This window comes from Notothenia rossii (assembly GCF_949606895.1).
Source record: "Notothenia rossii genome assembly, chromosome: 12".
Taxonomy (NCBI): domain Eukaryota; kingdom Metazoa; phylum Chordata; class Actinopteri; order Perciformes; family Nototheniidae; genus Notothenia; species Notothenia rossii.
In genome coordinates, this window is record NC_136911.1 from 21260128 (window position 1) to 21273394 (window position 13267).

The window sequence follows — 13267 nt, forward strand, 5'->3', positions numbered from 1 at the left end:
GTGACCTTTTTGTTCTGGGAATTCAGATTTTACTAAGAGTTCAGATTTTTCTTGTCAGAACTAAAGTACTTGATGAGGCCCTAATCCTTTTCTGTAAATATGTCTCTAACAGGTTTGATCAACCGATAGATGATCTGCTTAGCTCCTCTAATCTGTCATCTCTTTCATCTCCTCAGGAATTCAAAGAAGGAGCTAAATGACATTCGCTTTGAGTTCATGCCAGGCAGAGGTGAGTGGAGTTTCCCAACCTGTGTCATAGAGTAGTTAAGGAATGTCTTTAGGGTCTCACTTCTTGGATGCGGGCGCTTCATTTTGGATAATAATCAGTGAGCTGAATGAAAAAAAAAAAAAGTGTACGAAGGCCTTGAAAATCAATATTTATCAGCCCTGAGAACAAAACGCTGACACACAGCTGTTTGTGTCAAAGGATTGATTTGTATTCGACCTAAAACCTTAAGAGAAGAAAGCTATTTTAACAATCAGGAACCAGAGGAAGTGTTTAAACCACATGTATATATATATATCCTGTTTCTCAGACACAGCAGACGGTGTTTCCCAGGAGCTGGTGTCTGCAGGCCTGGTGGACGGGAGGGACTTAGTAATAGGTCAGTGATTTTGATTAAATACACCACAGCAACATTTTCCCAACCTCACATTGTCTCATATTTCTGATTGTCTTCTTTCCAGTTGCTGCCAATTTGCAGAAAATAGTTGACGAACCTCAAGCCAATAAAAATGTCACTTTCAAACTGGTGAGTGCTGCACCTTCATCTCCAAGTGTTGTTCAAACAGAGCAAACATACTGTACCTGTGAAAACCCTTAGAAGCACAGCCACATTAGTGAAGGGAAGTCATGGATCAATTTAAAGTGGAAAATTAATGTTTAGAGAAATATGGAAGATGTTTCTGAATGAAATACACTCTAAAATAATCTTGTATCTGTTAACATATTACAATTGAATAGATAAGTAATGTCCCTGTTTTCCCCCATACTGTATGTGGAATTTGTGTCAACTCAATATAAGTAGGATTAAATCCAACTGAATATCTTAAGAATGTTATCTTCATCGTTACCAGGATGACGTTAGCATTAGCATTTGGTGTTGCTACACCCCACAAACATCAACAAACAAACACATATTTTAGCACCTAGCGACTTCCTCCTTCTCTTCAGTCGATTTCTCCCGTTTTCTCTCCACAGGCGTCTGGAACCGAGGGGTCTGAACTCCCGGACGATGTCAAACTCATGGGCTTCGCTCAGCTCAGCATCAGCTAAACTGTCGAACTACCTTGGACCGTGACTTGCCTAAAAAATGTGAAAATAAAAAATAAAAGTTATAAATGCATTTTTTTTTTTCTTCTATGGCTGTATAAAGAAACCACTACTGCCAAAGAAAACAGAAGCGTTTGGTCGCCCGTAGGAAACATTCAACGCTGCCTCGATAACGTGGTCAGCTGACGTATCACTGACAAAAGTTTACATGTAGAAGGATGCAAGTATCTACACCTCATCCGTTTATATTTCTCTAATATGTGATGCATTTGCACAATCTGAATAACGCCCTGATAAGTGTAACAATGCCTTATATTCATCAGAACTACTGAATGCACGTTTTCAGGGGGGGGTCCCCAGTTACCATGTGGAGCAATATGTTGTCGCAAAATGTGGTTTCAGCTGTCTAACTTTTTACGCCATTTTGATTAAGCCAACTAAATACAAGGACAACTCAACAAATGTGATGTTAAATATCATTTTCAGCACTTCCAAAAGTTATATTTAAAGGATGAGGCTAGTTTTGTGGTCTGTGGTGGTCTCGAATGTTCATAATTTCTTTTTTAAATTGATTTCCTGACATATCTGGGTATTGTAGTCGTCATCAAAAGCTACTCAAACACAATTTAGGGACTATTTTCAGCTGCGGATGTACACACATTTGGTGCTCTACTTGAGTATTTAGACAAATTGACAGGAAGATCTCACCCAGGGAAAAATGTAGCACAATTTGGTCAATAATAAGTACAAAATATAGTGAATTTTGTCGCTATCTAGCATTAATACAGCAAGCATTAAGAAGTATCAGTCTTCTCTTGATTAGATTGTCCAGTTCTTTAAATGAATAACTTCAAATATACCAAAACGTATATGAATAGGGAAAAGTAGATAACATTGACTTCTTCTAAATTTGCCTCCACTCCTTTACCACAGGTGTGATGTCTTTTTGTAAATTAGATGATATATTGAAATAAGTGAAAAAGTTCTATGACAGCTGGAACCACCAGCGTTTGAGTGTCTGTCTGGAAATGGTTTCTCAAATTCGTTTAAAAAGGTGGATTTTAGTTCATGTGGATGAAACATACTTGATGTAACCTCTAGTCTGTACATAATGACATTGGGCTTTGTTTGTTTTTATACTGGGTGTTTCACTCTGGGCCTTTCTTTCTGTCCTCTGACTCGAGTGTGGGTTGTAGCGCTGCGTTTAGGAAGAAGGCTCACAGGCTCCTTTTTTCCTTTCTAAATCACTTTCTGCCTTTTTGGGAAGTTAGAATATATTTTACAGTTGAGCCACAGCTGTGTTGATGCACTGGTCATCTTGAATTCCCCAAATGATTTGACTGAGAACCAGCAAATATGTTAAAAACAAACCTTTATCATTTTAAATGAGGTTTCGTTCATCGTACTCTGAGAACTGAGGTTACATAAGTAACATAAAGTTTTGATTGCTATGAGTTTGGGATATGTTATCTGTTATCCGTATAGTTACGTCCTCACAACCTTCACTCTGGATGTTTTTGTGCATTACTGAAATGGGTTAATAATCGATGTGCATCTGGCAGTTGATGGCACTACTTTAGGAAATGTTGGACCCTGAAAATGTTACCTTTTACATAGCATTATATAAATACGATCAAGTTTATTATTTTTTGGACATAATGTTGAGGTTTTGATTCAGATTGTCAGTATCTTTGAACTGTACTTCCTGTTACACGCGAAGATACCTGAGGTAAAGTTTTCACCTCAAGTTTAGCAACCCTAGGTTACTGTGTGTGTGTGTGTGTGTGTGTGTGTGTGTGTGTGTGTGTGTGTGTGTGTGTGTGTGTGTGTGTGTGTGTGTGTGTGTGTGTGTGTGTGTGTGTGTGTGTGTGTGTGTGTGTGTGTGTGTGTGTGTGTGTGTGTGTGTGTGTGTGTGTGTGTGTGTGTGTGTGTGTGTGTGTGTGGAGATCGAGTCCGTGTGTGTGGACGGACATCGAGTCCTGCTTCTGATGGAGTTGAAGATCCATTGGCTTTGTTCTCTTGTGTCCGCTCACATGTAGTCTAACCAAGCTGTAGCAACTGAACAGAAGAAGGGCAATAACTCATGTAGGCTGTAAAATATTTTTGATTTCCGCCTGTCCTGTTTTTAGTTTTTTTCATTCTTTCTCATTTGCTCTTCTGTTGATCGTTTGGGAGTTCAAAGCATGTTTCCCTGGATTATTTGTAATCAATAAAGAATGAGCATCAGCCTGATCCTGGCATATTCTGATTTTATTTATCACATGACATTTGTAGTAAGCTTTTCCTATAAATGTTAAAAATAAGTATGAGAGAAATAAAGAGCTTTTTGAACATTAAAGCATGGAGACATGTCACAGTCGAGACACTACATACTGATATACACCTGAACATCAGCAGGAGAGGACTCTTTAAAGTAGAGACACTACATACTGATATACACCTGAACATCAGCAGGAGAGGACTCTTTAAAGTAGAGACACTACATACTGATATACACCTGAACATCAGCAGGAGAGGACTCTTTAAAGTAGAGACACTACATACTGATATACACCTGAACATCAGCAGGAGAGGACTCTTTAAAGTAGAGACACTACATACTGATATACACCTGAACATCAGCAGGAGAGGACTCTTTAAAGTAGAGACACTACATACTGATATACACCTGAACATCAGCAGGAGAGGACTCTTTAAAGTAGAGACACTACATACTGATATACACCTGAACATCAGCAGGAGAGGACTCTTTAAAGTAGAGACACTACATACTGATATACACCTGAACATCAGCAGGAGAGGACTCTTTAAAGAAGAGACACTACATACTGATACCTGAACATCAGCAGAATAGGGCCTCTCCAAGGTATATATCTTTCACTTTTGACCTCTGGCCTGTCTATCTTTGTGCACTTTTTTTCCAAAAGTAAATATTGTTTTATATCCACTTAACTTAAGTCCCACGGCCGAAATGGTGTAATTTGCAGGAAACAACGTCTAAGGAACCTTAATATTTAATAAACTATGAATATGTTATATCCATATAACGGGGGAAACTAATTTAACTGATCTTTTTCATTTTTTTTCTCAAACACAATGCTAACAGTGAGCCTCTGAATTAGCCCCGAGCGAAAAATGCTAACCTATTGCTGCACCGAAAATCACTCCTAGCTCCCTTATTACTTATCCTAGCTGCACATCCAACACATCGTTTATGATCGTAAAGACACATAATCTAATGGTGCCCAACTCAACACTGAAAGATACAAACTCGCGACGTTATCAACAAAAACGTACATCAAAACATGTGGCGCTAGGTAGCCTACAACGCTAACATGGCTTACCTTGGTTTTGTCTGGTCAAAGATGGTCTTCAATGGCATTAAAACGATAACAACGATGATGTAGTTAATCCATAGGTTAATATCCAATGTGGCTGTGTCCCATACTTGTCAACCCTCCCGATTTCCGCGGGAGACTCCCGATTTAATTGCCCTCTCCTGGTTTCCTCCCGGGGTCATATTTCTCCCGCATTTCTCCCGATTTCTGACAAAATCAGATTTACTCAGGACTGTTTCCACTCTGACTTTAATACAGCTACACCATTTTGGTTTCCATGGTAACACGTCTCTTTGGTAGCGCGCGCAACTCAAAGTCTGAGAGGGTGAGGCAGATATTCACAGAAAACAGAACAAGAATCGACAACTACTACTCTCTGCTCACTCCTTTCCTGCCCAGTGGTGCCCATACACTCCATAAAGGATGGTGCTACAGGCCGCAAGGCATTGCACTTAGAGCTATGATAAGCATGTTAATGTTAATCTAACAGCTCCGGCGATCCACTAGCACCCCCCCCCCCCCCCCCCCCCCCCCCATTTTGCATTTTGAAATGCTCCCAATTTCTGAGGTCTCAAGGTTGGCAAGTATGCTGTGTCCCCTTTGAAATGTTCTGATAATCTATAAGCAATAAAACTGCAATTCCGTTTTCAAATTGTAGAGCTGGCCATTCTTATGCTCTGTAGCAAGATTGAATGAGCGAAGACGCCATCTTTTTTTTAACATGAGTGTGTGCGGGACGATTTCCCTTCGATTCTATTGGCTCTAACGGTCAGAAAGTGATGTCACATGTCAAAATCGATCAAGGGGGGCCAGAGATAAGGAAAGTCCACCCAAATCGCCCCAGAAGAGGTTTTTTTTGTTGCTAAATCTGTCTAAAAAGGTCAAATATCACTTGTTTTGCATCAATCTTGATACAGGGTACTTATTATATGTTGTACTTTGGATTCCTAAAGCTTTTAGTCTACTAACCCATCATCCAAGGTTAGTTTTCACTATAAGTACAAAATATGTTTTGGACGGACACCATAATTTACAGGTTTTGACCATGTTCAATCTGAATTTTATTTAAAATAAAAAACATCTATGTTGATTCTGACTTTTCTACATCCAACTCAGAGGTTTATAATTACTTTGAGAAAAAATATTATTAATTTAACCCTTTTAGAAGGGAAGATATGGTAATTTGTTCTGGGAATGTCATTTTCGAGCCTGAAACCTGAAAAACAGGCTCGGGGCTTAAGAGGTTAAAACTCTGGAATGTGTTCCTCTGCTCTCACTGCCTCCAATGTTTACCATCCTCACTATCTTTATGACTGCAATAATCTCTTTACTACACTTTCACCAGAGGGCATTTCCTGCTTTTTAAACATTAAAGGGCCCTTTAGTATGCAAACTTGTGAAATATATCTTGATATCAAGTCCAAATATCAATCAGGCTTCAACACAGTACCCATAATGCATGTCAACAGCTTATCTTCATAATAAACCCTCTGTCTAGTTAATGTCTTTCACTCTCGATGCCCCAGTTTCTACTATCTGCTTTGTTGTTAGAAAAGTGTATTGACCACACCCAATCGGAGATACAGTAGACTTTACGATGCTTTTTTTTAACGGGCAGATTTTCAATTTCAGGCGTGTCAACTCCAAGTTGCTTAACGTCTCTCTCACTATCAAATGCTTTAATCTGGACATCTGTTTTAATTGCGCTTAGTCACATTTTGATTCCATGGACACACCTACTTCAAAGTTGCAAAAACTCTTTATTTTTAAACAGATCAATGAAAACGCTCCAGTTGGGTCATTGCATTATCATACGTTTTGTGACCTGGCCCCTTTTTCTAGATTGGGTAGGGTTTCGATTTGCACCTTGGTGACACCATATGTGAAAGATTTCAGGCTGCCCATGCTGTGACCAATCAGAGAGAGCAGCTGCTGGTTTGTAGATCATAGACAGTTGCTGATAAGGCTTTTCATGCAGACTTTGACTTTGCAGTTCTCTACATGCAGGAACTACACCAAAGGAAGTCCAATATAATGAGATGCATTACAGCTGGACTTCAGCCTGAGAGAATCTGTCCTGTCATCTTTTTAATACCTTAGTAAGTCTGTTAGTTAGCAAGTGAAGAGATTGTTAAAACACTGTAGCTGTCAGTTTGACAGGCAGATAAAGGTTCTACTACTACTACTACTACTACTACTACTACTACAGCTTAAACCTTAACTCGCAGGACTACAGTGAAGTTCAGTGTTGGTGCATGGACGGACATTAAAGCTGCGTTGACACATGCACATCTGGATACCAAAATGAGCAGCTTTGGGGAGATTCTGAAGGAGATCGGGGAGTTTGGTTTGTTTCAGAAACGTCTGGCGGCGGTGTTATGCATCCCCAGCCTGTTCACAGCTTTCGATGTGATCGGTCAGGTGTTTGTAGGACTGAACTTCCCACATCACTGTAACACCGACTGGATCCTGGAGCGAGGACCCAACCTGACGGAGGAACAACAAAGAAATCTCACCCTCCCACTGAACAAGGATGGAGGCTTTGAAAGCTGTGAGATGTTCACACCTGTGGATTTGGATTTGGAAACCATCATAGCGTACGGCATCAACAAGACTACAGGATGCATAAATGGATCGGATTTTGATGCACCTGAAGGGGCATCAAGCATTGTGACAGATGTAAGGGATCATTTTATACATCAATCAGAAATGTAATCATCGAAATTAAGTCATTCTTACTTCTTGCTGGTTTGCTTTTCTACTGTTGATAGTTGTGGCAGCTGTTGCATTTAGGTCTCATTTGAGCCACCAAACCATTAAGCATTGTAACCTAGTTTTACTCAATCCCCCGGAAAGAGTGCCGGCCAATGAAAAAATACTTTTTCACACGTCTGTATATCAGCCTATGTATATTTCTCAATATATATCAGAATAAACTACCAAGTACGAAAACTTTTAACGTCTTATTTAGGAATTGGGGTCGTTGTAAAATGTCCTAAAAGCCAAATCCAGAGTTATTTTCTCTCCATTCATTTGACTGAGCCATCATTGGTAGATCATGCGTCACTGAGACAACCGAATTCAACCTTTAAAACAAAGTACTCAATGCTAACTCATTTGAATTTCAGTGTAGGATGGATTTTTATCATCCGATGCACGACCTTAGCAGCAACAGTTTGTTGATTTGAAAACCTTTGGGATTTTCAGTTCTTGATCTTCTCAAATAACGACTGAGAAAAACTGAATTTGTCTTTGGTCTTACTTCTTTCTCCATCCTATCTGTTCTCAGTTCAACATGATCTGTGACAGGAGTGGTTTGATTGCAGCGTCTCAGTCCATCTACATGGCCGGTCTCCTGGTTGGAGCGCTGGTGTTGGGGCCGATGGCTGACAGGTGCTCAATAACTCCATATTAATGATTCTGAACTGATTTCAATTGTACTAAACTTATACGAGTGACAGATTAAGTGCATCTTCAACAGTGCTTCTCTTCTCTCCGTAGGTTTGGTCGTCGCTTCGTAGTCCTGCTTTCCATCTTTCTCCTCATGTTGTTTGGTGTCAGCATTAGTTTCTCACCCAACATCTATGTTTATATTGTTCTGAAGTTCTTAAATGGCATCGCCGTTTCAGGCATTATTGCTAATTTATTTGTCATAGGTAGGTCTACTGTTCCCCACTGAAGCTTCTGTCTGGGTCTCTGTATCAGCTGATAACTGTCTACTTTCTGCTTTGAAGGTGGAGAGTGGAGTGACTCCTCAAAGTTTGCTCTCTGCACCATCATCTGCCACTCGTCCTTTCCCCTTGGACTGATAATGTTGTCGGGCATTGCTTATCTGATCCGTGATTGGAGGATCCTGCAGCTGGTGCTCTTCTGTCCTCTGGTCCTTGTCCTGGGAATCTTTTACTGGTCAGACGCCTCTCAGACACTTAAGATGCTAATCTCGATTTAAGCCCTAAGTGAACGCTCTATAGCAGGGGTGTCCAAACTTTTTTCACAGAGGGCCTATACATACAGAAAAATATTCGAAGGGCCACTCACTAGAGGTATATTGCCTCATAAGTTCAGTTATAAGTTAGCAAAATCAATCAAATGTAGGTAAATGATGCTTGTGAGTGTTGGCAGCTCATCCATTAAAACAGAAACCTCAGATTGATTATAATGGAGAAATAGGAAGGTTGTATTTCAAGGTTGTTATGTATATAAGTTATTGGGCTTTTTTCTTATCGACTTAGATTTGTTAGAACTTTTTTTTAAATGTAATTGACTGAATTTATTGTAAATTGGTCCTATTAACACATGAATACTACTGTGTTATATATCTTTACAGATATATTTAACAAGTACAACACAAGAAAAGATCAAGTTTCATTTGTGGGCTGTATTACATTATACTTTTTTAATTTGCTGAGGGTCGATTCAAAATGGCCCACGGGCCGCTTTTGGCCCCTGGGCCGTAGTTTGGACACCCCTGCTCTATAGTATGTGATGGTGGACATGTATGTCAATTAGGATTCTTCCAGAGTCCGCTCGATGGCTCATCACCCAGGGCAGGAAGGAGGAGGCGATCAAGGAGATCAGGAAGGCAGCAAAGGTGAACGGAAGGAAAGTCCCAGAAGATCTGCTGGACAAGGTGAGCAGCATCTCTGGTGAATACATAAAGCTCTGCAATAAAAAGAAGACAAACTAAAACTGATTTTTTTAGCTAGGTGTTGAGGGTCCGTCCAAAAGAGGAAGCATGTTGGACCTCTTCAGGATTTCCTATCTGAGAAAGCGTGCATTGATAATGAGCTACCTGTGGTGAGTATTCAATCATCCATAACCTGCTGCCACATCTACAGCCATTCCTTCCTGAAGATATCTCTTTCTTTTTAGGTTTGCAACAAGTCTGGTGTACTACGGGCTGAGCCTGAATGTCGGGAACTTCGGCCTGAACATCTACCTCACCCAGTTCATCTTCGGTTTAGTGGAGTTTCCTGCACGTTGGGGCAGTTTGGGCCTCATCCAGCGCTTTGGGAGGAAGAGATGTGAAGCAATCGTCCTGTTGTTTGCCGGCGCTGCTTGTCTAGGGATACTCACTGTACCAAAAGGCAAGTTTCTGAATAATTTATAGGAGTGTGTTGAAAGCCGGTATATAATACACCAGATTATTGAGAACCAGGTTGTATCCCATTTTTATCAAACATATCTCTTTGCTACACTCATTATCCATCCTCTACCTAATAAAGAACCGCAGTGACGCGTCCTAAAACCAGGAAGTAAACTCCTTCCAGTTCCTTCGTCAAAAACGCAATGCAATTTCTCCATAGGACTTTGGGAAATAGCTGGAAATCAGGTCTGGGGTTGAAACACATTTAAGAGACGGATCACGTTTTGTTCAGTCGGATAATCTCCACACGTCTACCCTACTTTTATCATTTTCGAATCATAAATCTAGTCGCCAGAAGCAAAATGCTAACGTTATGCTATAAAGGAACTACAGCAGGGTCTCTGCTTCAACCTCACGCCAACTTAAGATCCATATTCAAACATACAGATTATAAATCGTACGAGTTGAAGCGTTTGTTTGAACAGGAGGCAGGGACTTGCTTTCAAGCAGAACAGAAACTAACTGAGAGGAGTGTTTACGTGTTCGGTATAATGACGTAAAACAGCCTCGACAACTTCATTAGTCCTATTCAGCCACTTGGTAACAACCATCGTTTTTCAGACACGTCAACTCTTCAAAAATCACCAGTGGGGTCACTGCTGATGGATTTAATGTCGTAGAACAAAACGTGATCTGTCTCTTCAATTTGTGTCAAACACAGACCTGATTTTGAGCTATTTTCCAAAATCCTATGGAGAAATCCCATTGCTTTTTGTCGAAGGAACCGGCAGTGGTAAAAATACTCACTTACTTACGGGTTTTAGGACGCGTCACTGCGTCAAGCAGGTCTGAAAAGTGCCATTATCATGCATTCTCTCTAACACCCAGCAGGGGGCGACTCTAGTTGGATTCTATAGAAGTCAATGAGAAAATGTCCCTACTTCACGCTTGATTTATTACCTCAGTATGAATGTAGGTCTGATTTAAAGTAAAAAAACAGATAAAGCAGTGAATGATTTACGCCTTGAATACCTTATGATTCACAGGTGATTCAATGGCGTTGTCCGGCTTGGGATTTAGAAACAGTCTATGGAAGTTAATTGTAACATTGGTCTGGTATTTATGTGGCAGCTGGGTGGGGAAAACCTAACTGGGTGCATCTGTACAGTCTATGTTCGGTTATATAGCCCATGTCTCTATTTCCTGCATTGTATCACCATTTGGCAAACCTCATTATGTACACAGTGAAGCTGGCACACGTGATTTAATTTGCATGTCACAATGTGTCACAACTGTCTGACGTATGAATTGTCCATCAGATCTTCCCGTGGTGGCAACAGTGGTCGCAGTAGTGGGGAAGTTTGCCGCCACTACAAGTTTCTCTATCATCTATGTTTACACTGCAGAACTGTACCCTACCACTCTAAGGTAAGGTAGGTAATATCCCTGAGGAACAATTCAAAATACATGTTTGATTTTTCTATAAGGTCATTTTGTATCTATAGGCAGAATGGAGTAGGTCTGAACTCCATGTGTGCTCGTGTGGCGGGGATCCTCGCTCCACTGATCAGACTCCTGGAAGTCTATCATTGGACGATCCCCATGCTGATATACGGCATCGTGCCCATCACAGCTGGAGGTCTCTGCTTATTTCTGCCTGAAACTCTCAATGTAGAACTCCAGGACCACCACGCTGAGATCAGGTGAGAAGATGATCCCTTTAAAGGTCACCTATTATGCAAAATCCACTTCTTCATGTCTCTTCTACATCAACATGTGTCCCCTCTTCTTCATGTCTCTTCTACATCAACATGTGTCCCCTCTTCTCCATGTCTCTTCTACATCAACATGTGTCCCCTCTTCTTCATGTCTCTTCTACATCAACATGTGTCCCCTCTTCTTCATGTCTCTTCTACATCAACATGTGTCCCCTCTTCTTCATGTCTCTTCTACATCAACATGTGTCCCCTCTTCTTCATGTCTCTTCTACATCAACATGTGTCCCCTCTTCTTCATGTCTCTTCTACATCAACATGTGTCCCCTCTTCTCCATGTCTCTTCTACATCAACATGTGTCCCCTCTTCTTCATGTCTCCTCTACATCAACATGTGTCCCCTCTGTGGAAAGAGACTCTGAAAGTTTCAGGAACAAAGATTCTCTCTCTTTTTGATCCATTTCTATAAAAACCTGTCTGAAAATGAGCTGATCAGATTTTGGCTAGTTTATGATGTCATAACGATTTTTTTGGCTTGTGTAACCATTAGCCAATCAGCAACCAAGGTAACCCCCCCCCCCCCCCCCCTTATCACCTGAATCTCCTCCTAGATCACCATTGAGTTCTTTGTAACGAAATCTCACTCAGAGGGGCGTGGGGAGGGGCTCCTTATTTTCATCTAAAGTAACAGACAGAGAATCAGCACTTTGGAAACAGGGCTGAAACAGAGGGGATTATGGGTAATGCTGCAATGATCTGTTTGGCGTTTCAGCCAATCAGAGACATGTTTTGTATATATCTGAGACCTATAATGTACTGATGAAAAACAGTATAATAGGAGACCTTTAAAAGTGTTACACTCAAAGCAATTCTAGATAATAATAATAATCTTTCTGTTTTAAATTACAGACAACCGGAGAACATGGCGGAATCCCAAACCTTCACTAAAAAGGAGGAGAATTCAGGAATAAGCACCAAAATGTAATTTATATGGATGTATCAGTTCCTTTTCTGACCTGTTGACCATTTATTTAAACATAATTGTATTATTTGTTGTTGCAAATAAAAATGTTTTACAGAAGTTTGTAGACTGTTTGATAACTGGGACATTTATCAAGAATAAAGGGAAGCAAACACAGCTATTGGTGACATCAACACACATGTCAGTAATCATAATATTTTTTTTATGATTGAATACTATATATATTTACCGCACTCAAAATAAATCCCACATATTTTTATTATTTCCTCTTCATCCAAACTCTAAAGGTCCACTCAGATTGTCCTTATTTATTATTGTGAAATAATCCACCGTATCTAACTGGGTAAACAATATGTGGATGAATAAATGATACTGTACTTTGACACTGTACACAGGTTAAGAGGTGAAGCTACATGCATTGTAACTGTCTGTGTGATTGCTCATTGTATTTTATTTATCCCAGCTTTAACAGGTGGTGTGTTTTCTTTGGGACATACATATATCCAACACAATAACACACTTTTCTACGGAGCCCCATAGGGGACATGGTAAAAAACGGTGGGTTACGTATTGTAACCCTAGTTCTATATTCACAGGCGGAGCCCTCTACTGGACTCTATGGGTACTGCTCATCAATGATACGCGAGCGCTCACACACAATAGCACCTTTCAACACAAGGCAATTCAAAGTGCTTTACAAAAATGAAAGACATTAAGAAAATGGCAGTTAAAAAGCAAAGATAATAAAATAAACATTAAAAGAAAAAATACATGAATAAAAGTCACAGTGCAGTTTAAGATATGAATAGTTCAATTAAGTCATCAGGTCTGTAGATGACCTCTTGGCATGGGCAGGTTATTAAAGTGCACGCT

General features: G+C 40.2%; 2 protein-coding genes across 4 annotated transcripts in view; both read left to right on the forward strand.

Moving 5' to 3' along the window:
* The window catches only part of oxsr1b (oxidative stress responsive kinase 1b), a 53199-nt gene extending 49694 nt beyond the window's left edge, over positions 1–3505 (forward strand). For all 3 annotated transcript variants that reach the window (XM_079661080.1, XM_079661082.1, XM_079661081.1), the window contains 4 exons: positions 177–229; positions 537–605; positions 688–752; positions 1202–3505. In XM_079661080.1, coding sequence (XP_079517206.1) covers positions 177–229; positions 537–605; positions 688–752; positions 1202–1276 — 262 coding nt within the window. In that variant the 3' untranslated portion in view covers positions 1277–3505. The remainder of the gene's footprint in view (positions 1–176; positions 230–536; positions 606–687; positions 753–1201) is intronic.
* Positions 3506–6581: 3076 nt separating this feature from the next.
* Positions 6582–12493, forward strand: LOC307026048 (solute carrier family 22 member 13-like). The gene is made up of 10 exons (XM_079661131.1): positions 6582–7290; positions 7901–8004; positions 8113–8267; positions 8346–8517; positions 9121–9241; positions 9314–9408; positions 9484–9698; positions 11017–11125; positions 11203–11400; positions 12322–12493. Exons 1-10 carry the CDS (start codon positions 6916–6918, stop codon positions 12395–12397), a joined length of 1620 nt encoding a protein of 539 aa, XP_079517257.1. The 5' UTR covers positions 6582–6915; the 3' UTR covers positions 12398–12493.
* Positions 12494–13267: the final 774 nt, after the last annotated feature.